The sequence below is a fragment of the Bufo bufo genome, chromosome 4 (genome assembly GCF_905171765.1).
Source record: "Bufo bufo chromosome 4, aBufBuf1.1, whole genome shotgun sequence".
In the NCBI taxonomy this organism is placed as follows: Eukaryota; Metazoa; Chordata; class Amphibia; order Anura; family Bufonidae; genus Bufo; species Bufo bufo.
Genome location: NC_053392.1, coordinates 491,616,934 through 491,637,805, shown reverse-complemented (window position 1 = coordinate 491,637,805; position 20,872 = coordinate 491,616,934). Strand labels below are relative to the sequence as shown.

At 45.0% G+C, this 20,872-nt stretch overlaps 1 protein-coding gene across 10 annotated transcripts in view; it reads left to right on the top strand.

The window, feature by feature from the left end:
* The window catches only part of BIRC6 (baculoviral IAP repeat containing 6), a 312,461-nt gene that overhangs the window by 116,552 nt on the left and 175,037 nt on the right, over window positions 1-20,872 (top strand). For 7 of the 10 annotated variants that reach the window (XR_005778475.1, XM_040429565.1, XM_040429561.1 and 4 more), the window contains 9 exons: window positions 9,040-9,186; window positions 9,856-10,043; window positions 15,809-16,123; window positions 16,669-16,768; window positions 17,439-17,653; window positions 18,262-18,470; window positions 18,571-18,917; window positions 19,250-19,469; window positions 19,925-20,058. Coding sequence is in view for 9 of the 10 variants with exons in the window: in XM_040429565.1 (XP_040285499.1) it covers window positions 9,040-9,186; window positions 9,856-10,043; window positions 15,809-16,123; window positions 16,669-16,768; window positions 17,439-17,653; window positions 18,262-18,470; window positions 18,571-18,917; window positions 19,250-19,469; window positions 19,925-20,058 (1,875 nt within the window). In the remaining variant the exon portion in view is untranslated. The remainder of the gene's footprint in view (window positions 1-9,039; window positions 9,187-9,855; window positions 10,044-15,808; window positions 16,124-16,668; window positions 16,769-17,438; window positions 17,654-18,261; window positions 18,471-18,570; window positions 18,918-19,249; window positions 19,470-19,924; window positions 20,059-20,872) is intronic. The other 3 variants (XM_040429564.1, XM_040429563.1, XM_040429557.1) reach the window with 3 other exon arrangements.

Here is a 20,872-nt window from a genome sequence, read left to right as displayed (position 1 = left end):
AGAGTGACGCAGCGATCCAGGAAGCCGGAACACAAGAAGACGCCGAGGACGCCGAAGGACACGTGCGCACCACCGCTACACGCCGCAGAGGATCGGACGACCTCAGCAAGGACATCGCTTTTGTAGCAGCTGCCCGGAGTACATCCACATGGGGTAAGACTGTTCCAGCTTTTTTCTTTGAAGTGACTATATTCTCAGGACGCAAGAAGAGACAAGCTGACTCAGCCCATTCTAATATTAAAACCTACATGCAGACTGATCATCTGCATAGGTAGGCATCCTTCAGTTACATAAGGACCTTTTTGTACTTTTTACTTTTTACTCCATAAGAGGAATCATAGTGTTCCTGATACTAGTTTTATAACCTTTATTGCCTGAGGAAATTTTAATGTGACAGAATGCAAAGTAAAATAGGGCTGGAGGGGTTAAAAAAAAAAATTATTATAATAATTTAACTCGCCTTAATCCACTTGTTCGCGCAGCCGGCATCTCTTCTGTCTTTATCTGTTTACAATAGGACCTTTGATGACGTCACTACGCGCATCACATGATCCATCACCATGGTGATGGATCATGTGATGGACCATGTGATGAACGCAGTGAAGTCATCAAAGGTCCTATTGCTCACAGATGAAGACAGAAGAGATGCGGGCTGCGCGAACAAGTGGATTAAGGTGAGTTAAATTTATTTTTATTTTTTTAACCCCTCCAGCCCTATTGTACTATGCATTCTGTATTCAGAATGCTATTATTTTCCCTTATAACCGTTATAAGGGGAAATAATACAATCTACACTACAACTAACCCAAACCTGATTTTCTGTGAAGAAGTTCGAGTATGGGTACCACAGTCTGTTTTTTATCACGCGCGTGCAAAACACATTGCAGCCGCTTGATAAAAACTGAACATCGGAACGCAATCGCAGTCAAAACTGACTGCAATTGCGTACCTACTTGCGCGGGTTTGCCGCAATGCATCCGCACCTAATCCGGACACCCCCGTCTGAAAGAGGCCTTAGTGTTTGTGTATTTTTTTTTTACTTGCTATTAGCCCCCTTAGGGGCTGGAACCCTTGTCCTATTCACCCTTAGGCCCCTTTCACATGGGCGAGATTTCTGCACGGGTGCAATGCGTGAGGTGAACGCATTGCACCCGCACTGAATCCGGACCCATTCACTTCTATGGGGCTGTGCACATGAGCGGTGATTTTCACGCATCACTTGTGCGTTGCGTGAAAATCGCAGCATGCTCTATATTGTGAGTTTTTCATGCAACGCAGGCCCCATAGAAGTTAATGGGGCTGCGTGAAAATCGCAAGCATCCACAAGCAAGTGCGGATGCGGTGCGATTTTCACGCATGGTTGCTAGGATGAAAGTATTCACTGTATTTTTTTCCCTTATAACATGGATATAAGGGAAAATAATAGCATTCTTTAATACAGAATGCTTCGTACAAGGTCAATATAATAAACATTATATACACCCCAATAACATAAACATTGGTGGCGCAGTGTGCCCCCCCCCCCAACACCCCAGTATAATAAACATTGGTGGCGCAGTGCGCCCCCCCCAACACCCCAGTATAATAAACATTGGTGGTGCAGTGCGGCCCCCCCAACACCCCAGTATAATAAACATTGGTGGCGCAGTGCGCCCCCCCAACACCCCAGTGCCAATGAGGGCTAAAAAATAAATTAACTCGCCTCCTCCAATTGATCGCGTAGCTGCCGGTCTCCTGTTCTTTCTTCAGTACCTGTCAAAGGACCTGTGGTGACATCACTGTGCTCCACACATGGTACATCACATGATCCATCACCATGGTAATGGACCATGTGATGAGCTCAGTGACGTCACCACAGGTCCTGAATAAAGAACAGGAGACCGGCAGCTACGCGATCAATTGGAGGAGGTGAGTTAATTTATTTTTTATTTTTTAGCCCTCATTGGCACTGTGCCACCAATGACAATAACTGACCTGTTAATACAAATACAGGAGGCGGGAGCCGGAATCAAATAGCCGCTACCCGACCTCTATTACAGGGAGCTGCGATCCGCTGCAGTTAACCCCTCAGGCACCGCACCTGAAGGGTTAACTGCCGCTGAACGCAGCTCCCTGTCATAGAGGTCGGGTGCCGGCTATGTGATTCCGGCTCCCGCCTCTTGTATTTGTATTAACAGGTCAGTTATCTTCATTGGTGGCACAGTGGCCACAGCCCCTCCCCTTCTCCTCCCGTCTCTCTTCTTATTCGCGCAGGCAGCAGCACAGGGGGTAGGGAGAGACTCCTCCACTGCGCTGCTGAGAAGAACAACGGTGGTGGGGCAGAGAACTATCATCTCCTGTGCCCCGCCGCTGTATTCAACTGCAGAGCTGCGCCGGCGGGTCTAGTCGCAAATGCCGTCAAGACTAAAAAGTCCTGTCGCCATTTGTAAATTCTAAGTCGCATTGGCGACCATTTTGGTCGCCATCTGGAGCCCTGCTCGGGGTGTGGCGTTTTTTCTGGCATTTTCCCATAGAATTCTCTATAGAAAAAAAAATATCTGGGGGGGAAAAAAAAATATTATACCTCAAATTTCTCAAAACACACACATTTTATGGCATTTTTTTTTACAAGCCAACAAAACAAGAAAGAAACGTGTACAGTAGCAGTATCCTATTGCATTTGTTCTATGCATAAGGGTATTCCTCTGTGTACCTCCACATGTGTCTACTGTATAGTATACTGTATACCTCAGTTAAAAGAAGAAAAAAGAAAGTAAACAGGGTCTGTGGTTACTTTTGGTCTGTGTCTGTACTTTACCTGGCACATACACTGAACGTGTTCATCCATATGTGGTAAGAACACAGGCTAATGTATATCAAGAGTTTTCAGTGCGCTTAGCCTAACTGAATAGTATCACTTATGTGTGTATATGATCACCGGGGTGTAAATCTGATTCAGTTCCATGCAGTAGACCTCATTACGCAAAACCATTATAAGAAAGTGTCTGAGATGCCATCCAGGGATTGGCTGCCATGTGAAAAACGGACTTCGTATTAGAATTGCTTCATATGAGGCAGTAATAAAAAAAAAATGCCCCCAAAAGTGTACATCATTTTTAACCACCTCCGGACCGCTGTACGCACAGACGCGTCCTGGAGGTGGTTGATTCATTCCTCCTGGACGCGCCGGCGCGTCCTCTCGCGAGACGCGAGATTTCCTGTGAACGCGCGCACACAGGCGCGCGCGCTCACAGGAACGGAAGGTAAGAGAGTTGATCTCCAGCCTGCCAGCGGCGATCGTTCGCTGGCAGGCTGGAGATGTGTTTTTTTTAACCCCTAACAGGTATATTAGACGCTGTTTTGATAACAGCGTCTAATATACCTGCTACCTGGTCCTCTGGTGGTCCCATTTGTTTGGATCGACCACCAGAGGACACAGGTAGCTCAGTAAAGTCCCACCAAGCACCACTACACTACACTACACCCCCCCCCCCCCGTCACTTATTAACCCCTTATTAGCCCCTGATCACCCCTAATCCCCCCTGATCACCCCATATAGACTCCCTGATCACCCCCCTGTCATTGATTACCCCCCTGTCATTGATCAACCCCCTGTAAAGCTCCATTCAGATGTCCGCATGATTTTTACGGATCCACTGATAGATGGATCGGATCCGCAAAACGCATCCGGACGTCTGAATGAAGCCTTACAGGGGCATGATCAATGACTGTGGTTATCACCCCATATAGACTCCCTGATCACCCCCCTGTCATTGATTACCCCCCTGTAAAGCTCCATTCAGACGTCCGCATGATTTTTACGGATCCACTGATAGATGGATCGGATCCGCAAAACGCATCCGGACGTCTGAATGAAGCCTTACAGGGGCATGATCAATGACTGTGGTGATCACCCCATATAGACTCCCTGATCACCCCCCTGTAAAGCTCCATTCAGATGTCCGCATGATTTTTACGGATCCACTGATAGATGGATCGGATCCGCAAAACGCATCCGGACGTCTGAATGAAGCCTTACAGGGGCATGATCAATGACTGTGGTTATCACCCCATATAGACTCCCTGATCACCCCCCTGTCATTGATTACCCCCCTGTAAAGCTCCATTCAGACGTCCGCATGATTTTTACGGATCCACTGATAGATGGATCGGATCCGCAAAACGCATCCGGACGTCTGAATGAAGCCTTACAGGGGCATGATCAATGACTGTGGTGATCACCCCATATAGACTCCCTGATCACCCCCCTGTCATTGATTACCCCCCTGTCATTGATCACCCCCCTGTAAAGCTCCATTCAGACGTCCGCATGATTTTTACGGATCCACTGATGGATGGATCGGATCCGCAAAACGCATCCGGACGTCTGAATGAAGCCTTACACGGGCGTGATAAATGACTGTGGTTATCACCCCATATAGACTCCCTGATCACCCCCCTGTCATTGATCACCACCCCTGTCATTGATCACCACCCCTGTCATTGATCACCACCCCTGTCATTGATCACCCCCCTGTCATTGATCACCCCCCTGTCATTGATCACCCCCCCTGTCATTGATCACCCCCCTGTCATTGATCACCCCCCTGTCATTGATCAACCCTCTGTCATTGATCAACCCCCCTGTCATTGATCACCCCCCTGTCATTGATCACCCCCCTGTAAGGCTCCATTCAGACATTTTTTTGGCCCAAGTTAGCGGAATTATTATTTTTTTTTCTTACAAAGTCTCATATTCCACTAACTTGTGACAAAAAATAAAATCTCACATGAACTCACCATACCCCTCACGGAATCCAAATGCGTAAAATTTTTTAGACATTTATATTCCAGACTTCTTCTCACGCTTTAGGGCCCCTAGAATGCCAGGGCAGTATAAATACCCCACATGTGACCCCATTTCGGAAAGAAGACACCCCCAGGTATTCCGTGAGGGGCATATTGAGTCCATGAAAGATTGAAATTTTTGTCCCAAGTTAGCGGAACGGGAGACTTTGTGAGAAAAAAATAAAAAATATCAATTTCCGCTAACTTGTGCCAAAAAAAAAAAATTTCTATGAACTCGCCATGCCCCTCATTGAATACCTTGGGGTGTCTTCTTTCCAAAATGGGGTCACATGTGGGGTATTTATACTGCCCTGGCATTCTAGGGGCCCCAAAGCGTGAGAAGAAGTCTGGTATCCAAATGTCTAAAAATGCCCTCCTAAAAGGAATTTGGGCCCCTTTGCGCATCTAGGCTGCAAAAAAGTGTCACACATCTGGTATCGCCGTACTCAGGAGAAGTTGGGGAATGTGTTTTGGGGTGTCTTTTTACATATACCCATGCTGGGTGAGATAAATATCTTGGTCAAATGCCAACTTTGTATAAAAAAATGGGAAAAGTTGTCTTTTGCCAAGATATTTCTCTCACCCAGCATGGGTATATGTAAAAAGACACCCCAAAACACATTCCCCAACTTCTCCCGAGTACGGAGATACCAGATGTGTGACACTTTTTTACAGCCTAGGTGGGCAAAGGGGCCCATATTCCAAAGAGCACCTTTCGGATTTCACTGGTCATTTACCTACTTACCACACATTAGGGCCCCTGGAAAATGCCAGGGCAGTATAACTACCCCACAAGTGACCCCATTTTGGAAAGAAGACACCCCAAGGTATTCCGTGAGGGGCATGGCGAGTTCCTAGAATTTTTTATTTTTTGTCACAAGTTAGTGGAAAATGATGATTTTTTTTTTTTTTTTTTTTTTTCATACAAAGTCTCATATTCCACTAACTTGTGACAAAAAATAAAAACTTCCATGAACTTACTATGCCCATCAGCGAATACCTTGGGGTCTATTCTTTCCAAAATGGGGTCACTTGTGGGGTAGATATAATGCCCTGGTATTTTAGGGGCCCAAATGTGTGGTAAGGAGTTTGAAATCAAATTCTGTAAAAAATGACCAGTGAAATCCGAAAGGTGCTCTTTGGAATATGGGCCCCTTTGCCCACCTAGGCTGCAAAAAAGTGTCACGCATCTGGTATCTCCGTACTCAGGAGAAGGTGGGGAATGTGTTTTGGGGTGTCATTTTACATATACCCATTCTGGGTGAGATAAATATCTTGGTCAAATGCCAACTTTGTATAAAAAAATGGGAAAAGTTGTCTTTTGCCAAGATATTTCTCTCACCCAGCATGGGTATATGTAAAAAGACACCCCAAAACACATTCCCCAACTTCTCCTGAGTACGGAGATACCACATGTGTGGCACTTTTTTGCAGCCTAGGTGGGCAAAGGGGCCCATATTCCAAAGAGCACCTTTTGGATTTCACTGGTCATTTACCTACTTACCACACATTAGGGCCCCTGGAAAATGCCAGGGCAGTATAACTACCCCACAAGTGACCCCATTTTGGAAAGAAGACACCCCAAGGTATTCCGTGAGGGGCATGGCGAGTTCCTAGAATTTTTTATTTTTTGTCACAAGTTAGTGGAAAATGATGATTTTTTTTATATATTTTTTTTTTCATACAAAGTCTCATATTCCACTAACTTGTGACAAAAAATAAAAACTTCCATGAACTCACTATGCCCATCAGCGAATACCTTGGGGTCTCTTCTTTCCAAAATGGGGTCACTTGTGGGGTAGTTATACTGCCCTGGCATTCTAGGGGCCCAAATGTGTGGTAAGGAGTTTGAAATCAAATTCTGTAAAAAATGACGAGTGAAATCCGAAAGGTGCTCTTTGGAATATGGGCCCCTTTGCCCACCTAGGCTGCAAAAAAGTGTCACACATCTGGTATCTCCGTATTCAGGAGAAGTTGGGGAATGTGTTTTGGGGTGTCTTTTTACATATACCCATGCTGGGTGAGAGAAATATCTTGGCAAAAGACAACTTTTCCCATTTTTTTATACAAAGTTGGCATTTGACCAAGATATTTATCTCACCCAGCATGGGTATATGTAAAATGACACCCCAAAACACATTCCCCAACTTCTACTGAATACGGAGATACCAGATGTGTGACACTTTTTTGCAGCCTAGGTGGGCAAAGGGGCCCACATTCCAAAGAGCACCTTTCGGATTTCACTGGTCAGTTTTTACAGAATTTGATTTCAAACTCCTTACCACACATTTGGGCCCCTAGAATGCCAGGGCAGTATAACTACCCCACAAGTGACCCCATTTTGGAAAGAAGAGACCCCAAGGTATTTCGTGATGGGCATAGTGAGTTCATGGAAGTTTTTATTTTTTGTCACAAGTTAGTGGAATATGAGACTTTGTAAGAAAAAAAAAAAAAAAAAAAAAATCATCATTTTCCGCTAACTTGTGACAAAAAATAAAAAGTTCTATGAACTCACTATCCCCATCAGCGAATACCTTAGGGTGTGTACTTTCCGAAATGGGGTCATTTGTGGGGTGTTTGTACTGTCTGGGCATTGTAGAACCTCAGGAAACATGACAGGTGCTCAGAAAGTCAGAGCTGCTTCAAAAAGCGGAAATTCACATTTTTGTACCATAGTTTGTAAACGCTATAACTTTTACCCAAACCATTTTTTTTTTACCCAAACATTTTTTTTTTATCAAAGACATGTAGAACAATAAATTTAGAGCAAAATTTATATATGGATGTCATTTTTTTTGCAAAATTTTACAACTGAAAGTGAAAAATGTCATTTTTTTGCAAAAAAATCGTTAAATTTCGATTAATAACAAAAAAAGTAAAAATGTCAGCAGCAATGAAATACCACCAAATGAAAGCTCTATTAGTGAGAAGAAAAGGAGGTAAAATTCATTTGGGTGGTAAGTTGCATGACCGAGCAATAAATGGTGAAAGTAGTGTAGGTCAGAAGTGTAAAAAGTGGCCTGGTCTTTCAGGGTGTTTAAGCACTGGGGGCTGAGGTGGTTAAAGGCAACCTGTCACTTTGAACATAGTCTTTGAGCTACAGGCAGCATGTTATAGAGTAGGAGGAGCTGAGCAGATCGATGTATAGTTTTATGGGAAAAGATTCAGTAAAACTTGCAATTTATGTTATATTCCTGCTCATTCTGGGCTTTGAAGTCCAGGAGGCGGTCCTATCAGTGATTGACAGCTATCTGTAGACACGGTCATAAAGGGAAGGCTGTCAATCACTAATGGGACCACCTCATTGACTTCCCAACCCAGAATAAGCGAGAAATTAAACCAATGAACACTCTTTATAGTGAATCTTTTCCCACAAAACTATACATCAGTCTGCTCAGCTCCTCCTGCTCTATAACGTGGTGCCTGCAGTTCAAACACCATGTTCAACGTGACCGGTTCCCTTTAACGGCTGTACACTTCTGGGGGCATTTTGTTCATGATTGTATTTTACTTATTTTGGGCAAAAAATGTTTTTGTTTTTTTTTTTACTTTTTTTTTTTTTTTTAAATAGCTGTTTCTGAGACACAGGAGTTAAAAATCAGTCTGCAAGCAGTCACTTTCTTTTCTTTGAATCCCATTTGTAGCTCTTATCTCTGATAAACACTTTATAAGCCATATTCTTATCAGTTTGCTAAGAATTAAGCTATTATTGTTGATGAGGTCAAGAGATAAGACTGATTTGTAACCCCTGTATCTTGGAAATAGCTGAACATTTTTAATAAAATTCAAATAAAATAAAAAAAGTAAAATGCAGTCATAAAAATTGCCCCGAAGGAGTCCATATCCTTTTAATGTGACTATAGTCAGATTTTCTATATTATAGATGCGGGGAATTGGACTTGGCTTTAGTCACTTGCCATTGTTGTTTTATGTCAGCTCTATAAATCAGCTGACATGGACCTTTTATTGTTTCATGCTCATCTGCTCCTATCTATGGATCCATATGTTTTCTTTGGTGTGCACACCAGTGTCACACAGAGGAATCATGAGGGACAATCTACAATACCATTTCAGACATGCAATGCAAACATTGGACGGAACAGTATTAACAATTGCTGCCCATCTGCATTCATAGTAGAAATATGATATCTTTATGGAGTATTAACTGTTGAACTGGCTGTAAACCCATACATCTGCCCGTTTTCTTCACAGGTAGCGGAAAAGTGAACAGCAGCACAGCTGCCGAGGGCAGTTTCACGTCTCTGACTGGGCTGTTAGAAGTTGAGCCTTTGCACTTTACTTGCGTTTCCACAAGTGATGGCACCAGAATTGAGAGGGACGATGCAAGTACATTTACAGGTACATACATTTATTTAATTTTTTTTTCTTCTTTTTCAACTCTCTCCAATGTATTCTGACCATGTTGTATTGGCACTATTATCCTGGACCTTAAAGGGGTTTTCAGATTAAATTTCTTTTTTTACTGTTGATCTATCCTCTGCACCCTGCCGATATGCTTTTCTATGGATCCACCGCACGGACCGGAGCTCTGGTGAGCACGGCCAGCTCTCGGCAGCTCAACAGGCACAGCTCTGTATATAGTATACGGGCTGAGCTGCAACTAGGCCATGTGACCGATGTACAGTGACGTCACTTGGCCTAGAAAAGAGGCCGTGGGAGCTCCCGGCCTCTCCTAACAACTGATCGGCAATGTGCTACACAAACCATCCATTCAGATTGGTGGAACAGATTTTCCAGTCGTTGAAGTTTTTTGTAACAAATCTTCCCCCTGTTAACAAAAACTTAAAGGAGTTACAACAGCAAGATAGGACTAAGGGCCCACCCCATCAGCACTCCGCTGTTTCCGTTACTCCCATTGTGAACAGGAGCTACCCCTTTTTCGACAACCCTTTTAATGTATGTGTATGTTTTAGGGAATGTCGGTAAAACTTACCTATATGATTATTAAGCTTTCTGCACATGATTACATTTATTTATATAGTTGTGTTTTCTTTCGCCCTATGCCAGTGAGTACGTTTGGCGTGACCCCAGCAGTGGGCGGCTTGTCTGCTGGTACAGTGGGAGAAGCCTCAACCGCTCTGAGCTCCGCAGCTCAGGTCGCTCTACAATCGCTCTCTCATGCAATGGCCTCAGCCGAACAGCAGCTCCAGGTACTGCAAGAGAAACAACAACAGCTTCTGAAGCTTCAGCAACAGGTGGGAGGACGTTTCCCCACGTTCACTTTGAACACCACATGCTGAGAACCTTGTTCGTGCCAAAAGATGGTCATGTCTTTACGTGAAATGTTTTCTGGAGGTTTCCATTTCACTAAATTTCCCAAAGAGTATTTTAAAATCAAGCTCTTAAAGAGGACCTCACAAATGTTCAACATACCACAGCCTGCATATCTTGGCAGCGAAGTTATTCCTTTCTCTTGTGGTGTTCTTTAACTCTGTCTGCTCCCATTTCTCCACTATTGGTGCTGTTGGTTTCACCACCTGGTAGCAGTAAATTGTCAGCCGGCCATTGACACTGGAGACTGCCCACCTGACAATGCTCTATCGGGAACTGGTAGTGGAAGAACGGGAGAAGATAGAAGCGAAAGACACAGTCCTGGAGTTAGCGATAATACATCTGCAATGTTATGCAGCCTGTTGAACTTCTGTGAGGAAGTGACACATTCTCTTTAAACGGTGAGAACTTGGTGAGCATGGTGTGTGGGGTTCCTTCATCTCATCTGCTCACTCAGATTTGCTGACACCCAAGATACTGTTTAGACCAATGCATGTAGCGTGTATACAAGCAGTGATCTTTGCACAGTGGCCGTCTCACTTTCTTACTCAGAAGAGGAAAGAGTGGGATCTGGATGTCATTGTCTTGTACTATTAAAATCTTTGAGCTTTACAGGGCGTATGATGCTCATGTTACCTGAATCTTGTCAGACGCCAATCAAACTGTGCTATACACATGATCTAGTCAGCGAGGTCCATCCGGATTTAGGCTGCTTTCACACAGTCAGTATTTGGCCAGTGGCTGTGAGCCAAAATCAGGATTGGAGGCTACACAGAGACGAGGTCTAAGGGAAAGATCTGCACTTGTTCTGTTTTTGACCTGCACCCGGTTTTGACTCTCAATCCCTGATGGAAATCAGTGATCAAACACTGTGTGAAAGCAGCCTTATTGTGTATAGCCAACTTTGGGTCTCTGCAATGCTGGAAACTGCTGGGCTTGTCTGTTTCCTAAAACTATGTCTAATAATAATACATATTGAGACTGGACAGGGAAGGTGTCATTTAAGCGTACCTGTCATTCTATAAAATCTTTCACATGTCATAGTGACGGGTGCCGAGGCCACCACAGATGTTTATTGATGAGGCAGAAGCTCTCAGGTAAGCATTGTGCCCCCTTTATTTCTGACTGGCTCTGCTTGGGGTGTACAGGGTCATAGACTTTCAGTTTGACAGGTCAAACATTTTATAAAATGTCAGGTGCACTTTATGTATGCAGACACCTAAGGTCCAGTAATGCCAAGATGCATTACACTACATTAAAGGGGTTCTGCACTTTTAAACTGATGATCTATCCTCTAGATAGATCAGCAGCTTCTGATCGGCGGGGGTCCGACACCCGGGACCCCCGCCGATCAGCTGTTTGAGAAGGCAGTGGCGCTCCAGCAGCGCCGCGGCCTTCTCACTGTTTACCGCTGGCCGAGTGACGTCACGACTAGTATCAACTAGCGTGGGCGGGGCTAAGCTCCATTCAAGAGAATGGAGCTTAGCCGCGCCCAGGCCAGTGATAATAGTCGTGACGTCACTGGGCCTGCGATAAACAGTGAGAAGGCAGCGGCGCTGCCTTCTCAAACAGCTCATCGGCGGGGGTCAGGACCCCCGCCGATCAGAAGCTGATGATCTATCCAGAGGATAGATCATCAGTTTAAACAAAGTGCAGAACCCCTTTAAATAGCAGTTTCACAGATGAGAATTTTTATTTTTTAAACTTTGGTTCCGCTTCCCTTTCATCCCCTCTTTTGTTGTTGGTTGCCAGTGATATATTAAATAGTTTGCTAAGGGGGATAACAAAATTTGGCAGGGGCCTTAGTCCACTAGTGCTTACAGGTCTATGCCGGTTTCTGCCTCCTGGCCCTCTCAGGACATGCAGAAAATGCCTGGAAATGCCTTCCTGTTCAATCCCTGACTCCAGTCCTTGACTGAGCAGGCATTTGCTGTGACCAAAGAATTGGACCAGTGGTGCGTAGATTGGAGGAGTATGGCTTTTAGTTTTTTATACCACCCTGAGGCCTGGGCAACCCCTTTTAGCTATTAGGTAATCATGCACATTCTTGTTGTCTGATTAAAGTTTGTGTGCAAACTAACCTCACTTTGTTTCTAGGCATTAAAATATGCACGCTGAAACATTTAGTCTTAATTTGCTGCTATATTTTATTGCAACTAAAAGGCTTCTAAATATTTTAGCTCTTTGTTTTGTGGCATGGGATTTTGTATTCGTTTTGCCCCTACTTTTCTCTTGTTTCTTACCTTTTTCAGTTTTTTTTATACACTGCTCAAAAAAATAAAGGGAACACTTAAACAACACAATGTAACTCCAAGTCAATAATCAAACTGTCCACTTAGGAAGCAACACTGAGTGACAATCAATTTCACATGCTGTTGTGCAAATGGGATAGACAACAGGTGGAAATCATAGGCAATTAGCCTGACACCCCCAATAAAGGAGTGGTTTTGCAGGTGGTGACCACAGACCACTTCTCAGTTCCTATGCTTCCTGGCTGATGTTTTGGTCACTTTTGAATGCAGGCGGTGCTTTCACTCTAGTGGTAGCATGAGACGGAGTCTACAACCCACTAGAGTTGTTGCGATACCAAATTTTTGATTCGGTTTCGATACCATGAAAAAGTATTGCGATACTCGATACCATTCGATACCACGCGAAAAAAATAAACAAAAAAAGCCACGTGCATTCCTCATTTTTAAAAATGGCGAATCGCGCAGTTTTTATTTTATTTTTTCTGTTCCGGCATTCACCACCTAGATTTTTTTTTTATATTTTAATAGTTTGGACTTTTCTGACGTGGCGATGTAATATGTTTATTTATATATTTTATATGTGAAATTGGGAAAAGGGGGGTGATTTATACTTCATATTTTAGTGTTTTTTTTTTTTTTCACTTTTTATTTAATAACTATTTCCCCCCTTAGGGGCTAGAACCTGGGATCTTTCATCCCTTTTCCTATTCACCCTGATAGATCTCTATCAGGGTGAATAGGACTCCACACTGTCCCTGCTGCTCTGTGCTTTGTGCACACAGCATCAGGGATGTTACCATGGCAACCAGGGCTTCTGTAGTGTCCTGGCTGCCATGGTAACCGATCGGAGCCCCAGGCTTACACAGCTGGGGCTCCGATCAGAAGCTGCCACTGCACCACCAATGAGGGGGAGTGGAGAGGTCCCTGTGGCCACTGCCACCAATGATTTTAATACTGGAGGGTTGAGAGGGGCCGGCGCACTGTGCCACCAATGATTTTACCCCTTTATACAGGAGGCGGGTACTAGCAGATCAGCGGCAGTTAACTGCCGCTGATCGCAGCTCCCTGTCAGGGGCAGGGTGCCGGCAATGCGATTCTGCTGCCGGCACCCGCCTCCTGTATGTGTTAAAGACTGACTACTGTATATGAGTCCAGACTTTCACTATTAGGCCACACAGAGCGGCGCCCAGCGATGTCTCAGCACTCACCATTTAGTCCTGGGCGCCGCTCCGTTCGCCCGCAGTGCCCCATTACTGTCTCCTCTCCTGCTCCACATGCTGCTGATTACTATCAGAGCGATGGGAGGAGACATCAGCTTCACTAGTGGGCGTTCCTTCTCCCTGGCTGTAGCGCTGTCCAATCGCAGCGCAGGGAAAAGGAACGCCCACTAGTGAAGCTGATGTCTCCTCCCATCGCTCCGATAGTAATCCTATCATTGGGGGCGCAGTGCGCCCGCCCCTCCTCCGCCCCTCTCTTCTCATTGCCGCCCCTCCTCCACCCCCTCTCTTCTCATTGCCGCCCCTCCTCCGCCCCTCTCTTCTCATTGCCGCCCCTCCTCCGCCCCTCTCTTCTCATTGGTGGCAGCGGCAGCAGCACAGGGGGAGGGAACGCCCACTAGTGAAGCTGATGTCTCCTCCCATCGCTCCGATAGTAATCCGCAGCATGTGGAGCAGGAGAGGAGACAGTAATGGGGCACTGGGGGCGAACGGAGCGGCGCCCAGGACTAATGGTGAGTGCTGAGACATCGCTGGGCGCCGCTCTGTGTGGAAATAATCCTATCATTGGTGGCGCAGTGCGCCCGCCCCTCCTCCCCCCCTCTCTCCTCATTGGTGGCAGCGGCAGCAGCACAGGGGGAGGGAGGACAGCTTCCTTCTCCCCGTGCTGCTGAGAGAGAACATGAGCGCGCCGATAGCAGCGCGCTCATGTTCAGAGATACTAGACTGCGCAGAAGCGCAGCCCAGTATCGAAAAAACGGAAATCCCGGTATCGTATCGATACCGGGACAAAAGTATCGATTGGGTATCGAAATTTCGATACCCGCAACAACCCTACAACCCACACAAGTGGCTCAGGTAGTGCAGCTTATCCAGGATGGCACATCAATGCGAGCTGTGGCAAGAAAGTTTGCTGTGTCTGTCAGCATAGTGTCCAGAGCATGGAGGCGCTACCAGGAGACAGGCCAGTACATCAGGAGACGTGGAGGAGGCCGTAGGAGGGCAACAACCCAGCAGCAGGACCGCTAGCTCCGCCTTTGTGCAAGGAGGAACAGGAGGAGCACTGCCAGAGCCCTGCAAAATGACCTCCAGCAGGCCACAAATGTGCATGTGTCTGCTCAAACGGTCAGAAACAGACTCCATGAGGGTGATATTAGGGCCCGACGTCCACAGGTGGGGGTTGTGCTTACAGCCCAACACCGTGCAGGACGTTTGGCATTTGCCAGAGAACACCAAGATTGGCAAATTCGCCACTTGCGCCCTGTGCTCTTCACAGATGAAAGCAGGTTCACACTAAGCACATGTGACAGACGTGACAGAGTCTGGAGACGCCGTGGAGAACGTTCTGCTGCCTGCAACATCCTCCAGCATGACCGGTTTGGCATTGGGTCAGTAATGGTGTGGGGTGGCATTTCTTTGGAGGGCCGCACAGCCCTCCATGTGCTCGCCAGAGGTAGCCTGACTGCCATTAGGTACAGAGATGAGATCCTCAGACCCCTTTTGAGACCATATGCTGGTGCGGTTGGCCCTGGGTTCCTCCTAATGCAAGACAATGCTAGACCTCATGTGGCTGGAGTGTGTCAGCAGTTCCTGCAAGACAAAGGCATTGATGCTATGGACTGGCCCGCCCGTTCCCCAGACCTGAATCCAATTGAGCACATCTGGGACATCATGTCTCGCTCTATCCACCAACGTTGCACCACAGACTGTCCAGGAGTTGGCAGATGCTTTAGTCCAGGTCTGGGAGGAGATCCCTCAGGAGCATGCACAGGCGTTGTAGGGAGGTCATACAGGCACGTGGAGGCCACACACACTACTGAGCCTCATTTTGACTTGTTTTAAGGACATTACATTAAAGTTGGATCAGCCTGTAGTGTGTTTTTCCACTTTAATTTTGAGTGTGACTCCAAATCCAGACCTCCATGGGTTGAAAAATTAGATTTCCATTTTTTTAAATTTTTGTGCGATTTTGTTGTCAGCACATTCAACTATGTAAAGAACAAAGTATTTCAGAAGAATATTTAATTCAGATCTAGGATGTGTTATTTTTGTGTTCCCTTTATTTTTTTGAGCAGTGTATAATGTATTTTTGCATGTATGAAATGTGTATAGTTTTTGGAGCATTTATTTTGCAAAAATAAATTTACATGTTAAATGCATGGTGCATTTGTGTATGCTGAAGTTTTAATGTAATGATTTATTATAACGATTTATTCTTTCCAGAAGGCGAAACTGGAGGCCAAATTGCATCAGACCACAGCAGCCGCTGCCGCAGCTGCCTCTGCGGTGGGCCCAGTTCACAACTCTGTGCCTTCCAACCCTGTGGCTGCACCGGGATTCTTTATCCATCCATCTGATGTCATCCCTCCCACCCCAAAAACGACTCCTCTCTTCATGACGCCGCCACTCACACCACCTAATGAAGCCGTATCAGCCGCCATCAATGCTGAACTCGCTCAGTTGTTCCCTGGCGCAGTTATTGATTCTCCTCCTGCCATTCTTGCAGGACATGGCAAAAACGCTAGCAAATCTAGAGGGGTAAATAACTGTTTATCATATTTTTAGTTCAAATGTTTAATTCAACTAAGCATTTTAAAGTGGTTTTCCCGGGTAATTAAAACTCCAGGGGTGGGCATCAGTGTATTTTAATAATAGAAAGGAAAAAAACCTTGCTCAGCTTTTAGCACCCCCTCCCCTCTGTCCAACACGATGGCTCCTGGTGCTCCTTCTGCACCAGAAATGAGAAGGACCCCTTCTTGGCCCCAAGACAGCTACAGCCAAGCACTAGCAGTGACGTGCTGTTCTTGCGCACTTGAGGGCAGAGACCAAGAGCTGCGGTGCTGGAGTGGAGGGCTTTTTAAAAGGTGTTCTGTTCAAATTTTGCCTGCCCCTGCAGTTCTAATTATCCCAGATAACCCCTTTCAATACAGTAATTTATTTTAACTAAAATTTTATATCTCTTTTATCCACATTATTTTCATAATGTTTTAATTGGTGGACAACTTTATCTGTTTTTTTTTTTTCCCTCCTCTGTGTGTATGCAGCTAGGAAATCAATTTTTTTTTTAACTTGTTCTATTTCAGACCCAACTGGGCTCAGGTCTTGCTCTGGCCATCTCCCACGCTTCTCATTTCCTGCAGCCACCGCCTCATCAGTCCATTATTATTGAAAGAATGCATTCTGGTAAGAGCAGCATGGTAATACTTAGGACTGTTTGGTTTGAGAGAAACTGAACATTTTTGTTGGGGCAGCCAACCATCTGATGTGCATTGTGGTGTCCTGACTCTCCCAACAACGCAGATGTCGAGGAACTGAAGTGTTAGGCATTTTGAATTTCCACATGCCCGATCCTTGTGTTTTGAAGTAAGATAAGCTGTTGTCTGGCTGCAGCTTACAGTGGATATACACTGAGTGGCTGGTTGTCAGGAAGGATGCTTTCCTTCCCGACAGTTGGCTGCTCGTCTAGTGAAGGCGACCGCGCATTTACATGCAGCGATCTCCTTCACTGTATGAGGACGGGGGAACGCTATAGCGATCCCTCATACAGAATCATGGCTTCTGAGCAGCAGGTCGCTGATTAGACTACAAGATCAGCTGCTCAATGCCATGATCGGTGGCATCTGCATGAACGACAGGATCACTTGATACGATAATCTGGACGATTATTGGTGCCTAAATCCACCTTTACTCCTCTCTATTGAGGACGCATGCACACTCAGCTGAGTCAAGCTTATATGTTTATGGGAAGATTGGAAGCATGACAGCTATCTAGAGGAGTATGTTCAGACTTGATTCTGAAGAACGTGATGCATTGTAATGTCATTTGTGCTAATTTCCGTTTTTGTGTCCTCAGGTGCTCGAAGATTTGTGACTTTAGATTTTGGCAGGCCTGTGCTCCTTACAGATATTCTTATTCCCACCTGTGGTGATTTGGCCTCTTTATCAATTGACATTTGGAGCTTAGGCGAAGAAGTTGATGGTAGAAGATTAGTCGTTGCAACTGACATCAGCACCCATTCACTCATATTACATGATTTGTTACCTCCACCGGTTTGCAGGTTCATGAAGGTAAAGATTAAGCCTAGATTTATTGTAGTTGACATTATCGAAAGTGTTTTTTGGTTGGAAGTGTGAAAATTATCCTATGTGCTTAGTCCGTGCTGGGTCAGTCATCTTCTGTTTTTTTGTGCATTGTTCCCGCTGATTCACCACGGATTTCAAAATTTGCAACAAATCCACAGCATCATTCACATGCTGCAGAACTAAAACATCTGCATGCTTTAATTCCTCATGGAAATAAGAAAATCATGGAAAATCTCATCCACTTACTTTGTGCTGTAACCTAATATGGATTTTACCTGCACATGTGAATTCTCCTTTAGACTTTCAGAATTAAGGTTTCACACCTGCGGCAGGGAACTCTGGCAGGCTGTTCCGGTAGATAACAGCCTGGCGGAGTTCTCCGGATTTTGCATTAACGGATATTAGAATCTTCCTGCAGAACCCCATTGACTATAATTGGGTCCAGCAGAGATCCGGCCACTACTCTGCGTGCAGTGGTATTAGTCTGGCCGATTCTCAGCGTTGTCTGCCTGCAGGTGTGAAAATAGCCTAATATTTCAGTGTATGACAACCCACAGTAATGTAGTTATTTACCACACTTCATATTCTTCTAGATTACAGTCATTGGACGATATGGAAGTACAAATGCCCGGGCAAAGATCCCACTGGGCTTTTATTATGGCCATACCTATATTTTACCTTGGGAAAGTGAACTGAAACTAATGCATGACCCACTCAGAGGTGAAAGTGAGTCCTCAAGTCAGCCAGAGATTGACCAGCATCTCACCATGATGGTGGCTCTTCAGGAAGATATCCAGTGCAGGTTAGTTCTTCCAGTGCTTTCACAGTGCTCTGCTTTTCCTTTCTAAATTGTTCGATAGGATTAATACATTAAACTGTCTGCTTTTCTCATTATTCCATAGGTATAATTTGGCCTGCCATCGATTAGAGACTCTGCTGCAAAGTATTGACCTCCCCCCTCTGAACAGTGCCAACAACGCACAATATTTTCTAAGAAAGCCAGACAAAGCTGTTGAGGAGGACAGCAGAGTGTTTTCTGCTTATCAAGACTGCATCCAGCTTCAACTCCAGCTGAACCTGGCTCATCATGCAGTTCAGAGGCTTAAAGTTGCCCTCGGCGTGAGCAGGAAAACCTTGATAGAACAGTTTGACTGTAGAGAGCTCATTCACACATCTTCAACTGAGCAGCTTCGCACAATCATCCGTTACCTTCTGGACACTTTGCTTAGCCTCCTTCACTCTTCAAATGGTTAGTGCCTGTATCCCTTTAAAGCCTTTCATAAGAACGCTTTATTCTTACTGTGTAGAGTAGTGTATATGTTAACGCTGTCCAAAAATTGTACCAAAGTATTACAATTTTAGAGCTGAAGATCTTGCACTGGGTTCATATTCCATGAGCTGTTGCTCCTCACCCTGTTTCATGCCATAAAGCAATTTTCACTTGTATTTTATAATCTGTGTCTTGAGGTTTTCTCTGGCTCTCTTTGGCAATCCATCTACGGCATTGTTCATTAAAGTGAAATTTTCTGGTTATAGACAAACCTGGTCTCTTATTGGAAGAATCTTTCCATTTCCTTGCAGGACATTCTGTGCCAGCGGTGCTCCAGAACACTTTCCATGCTCAGGCTTGTGAAGAGCTCTTCAAGCACTTGTGTATAAGTGGAACCCCAAAGATTCGGCTGCACACTGGCCTTCTTCTGGTGCAGCTTTGCGGTGCAGAGAGGTGGTGGGGTCAATTTCTTTCCAATGTACTGCAGGAACTTTACAACTCGGAGCAGCTTCTGATCTTCCCTCAAGATCGGTATGGCTTTATCTGCTTATCGCACTTATACATTATTATTGCAGCTAGTATTTTTTGTTTATTAATCTGATTCATAGCAGATATAGTAATTAAGTATGTATTGGAAAGGATGGCTACCCATAGCCAGTCCACTGCAGATTTTTCACAGCTCACACATTTTGCTTATTGCAACATAAATTGACTTGCTGCAAAATTAAAAATCTTAGCTTCATGTCAAATTCTGTGCAGATTCTGGTGCGGACACTCTTTGCAGCCTATGGATGTAAAAGTGACTCTTAATCCCGTTTAGCAAAATTCAACCCATCTCACTGTTAACCTCTGTTGGGACAAGTTTCCCATCAATTTTACTATATTTAATCCCAATAGAAAATACATTTGTAGAAGAATTTTAGAGCAGAAAATCATTAAGGGTATATGTTTAGCTTTGCTTATTTTTCACTTTTTTTCCCCCCCAGAGTCTTTATGCTGCTTTCTTGCATAGGCCAAAGATCACTTAGTAACAGTGGAGTCCTTGAAAGCTTATTAAATCTTCTAGACAGTCTGTTATCACCTCTACAACCACATCTTCCTGTGTACCGACGTGTTGAAGGTAACAGCATTTTCTTCTATTTCCGTTTATATTAAATGAACATTGTAGAATGTGTCAAAGGGGATTGCCTGCCTTGAGTGATTGTTTGTGGTATGACCTAAGGTCGTATTACACTGCCCAATGTTTAGGCAGGGCGAGCGCCTGTGGATGATTAATGCATTCATCAACTTAAATTTGCATTGGCCTATTACACAGGTGGAAAGTGAATGTCGGAGGAATGACTGCGGTCACTTCAGTTCTATTGATTATCTGCAGCACATTCTTGATTACACGGAGATGTGGTGCAGATAATCCTTCATCCTGATCAGATGCCAGTCAGCCAACCAGTGAACATTTGCTTGTTTATCGGCTGCACGATTATACGATCCAGTTATCGGAAACAAGCATTCCTTTGAACGCTTGCTCCATATAATTGTCCCAAATATCGTTCAGCCTAATAGGGCTCTAATTTACATTCAGAGGGAGCCTGTCAGGGGGACGGAGTCTAGCGGACGAGCCGGATGCAGGCTGTGTGAAGAGCTCTGCTACAGACCGTGCCCCTCTGAGCATATTAAAGATATTTGCAAAGCGAAAAATGGGGAAAATCGGCAGAGAGAGACCCAAAGACACCCCAGGGAAGCTGAAACTCTCTTCCAACCAAAGTGATTTAGACAGATTCATGAGGAAATCTGAGGCTCGCTCCGAATCCAAGATGGCGACCGCACACCTAGCTGCTTCAAAGGCAAGTAAGGAGGCTGAATCGGAGTGGGAGGGAGAAAGCGATCCGGAGGAGACCGGAGAGGGAGATGACTTGCCTCTATCCAGAGTCTTTGAG